General features: G+C 48.1%; 1 protein-coding gene across 1 annotated transcript in view; it reads right to left on the reverse strand.

The window, feature by feature from the left end:
• The window catches only part of LOC119588139, a 40789-nt gene that overhangs the window by 25177 nt on the left and 15098 nt on the right, over positions 1 to 514 (reverse strand). The window contains exon 8 of the mRNA XM_037936845.1: positions 21 to 183. Within this exon, the coding sequence (XP_037792773.1) occupies positions 21 to 183 (163 nt within the window). The remainder of the gene's footprint in view (positions 1 to 20; positions 184 to 514) is intronic.

The raw sequence follows: 514 nt of genomic DNA on the forward strand, positions 1-514 counted from the left end.
AAGCTTCACGCCTTACTCACTCGACTGTCCTTGAGGAAAGCAATTCTCGTAGCACTCAGCCGCCGTGTTATACTTATTCTCATTCCCGCTGCAGCCTCCGTAGAGGAACTGGCGGCAGGTCCTCGTGACGGGGTCGAAGTAGAACTTGGGGAAGGCGCCGCGACACACCCCGGGGTTGGGGGCCTGGGTGCACCTCTCTAAGGGGGGGGGGGAGGAATAGGCAGGGAGGGAGATTAGAAAGATGAATGGGTGTAATAATTAGGGAGAAGAATGAGATCAGGGTAAGAATGGGAGGAGGGGTAGGAAGTAGGATACGAATGGTAATGATTAAGAATGGTACAAATGTAAGCAAGAGTGAGATACTAAGAATGAATGAAAGGGAGATGCATATAAGAACGATAGCACTGGTGAAAGATTGTCATAGGGGTAAGACAAAGAGATAAGAAAGTCGATAAGAATAGGGAAACGGTGAGAGTAGAAATAAAGACACCTGTTTACAAGTGGCAAAAAACGT

This window comes from Penaeus monodon, chromosome 23 (genome assembly GCF_015228065.2).
Source record: "Penaeus monodon isolate SGIC_2016 chromosome 23, NSTDA_Pmon_1, whole genome shotgun sequence".
Lineage (NCBI taxonomy): Eukaryota > Metazoa > Arthropoda > Malacostraca > Decapoda > Penaeidae > Penaeus > Penaeus monodon.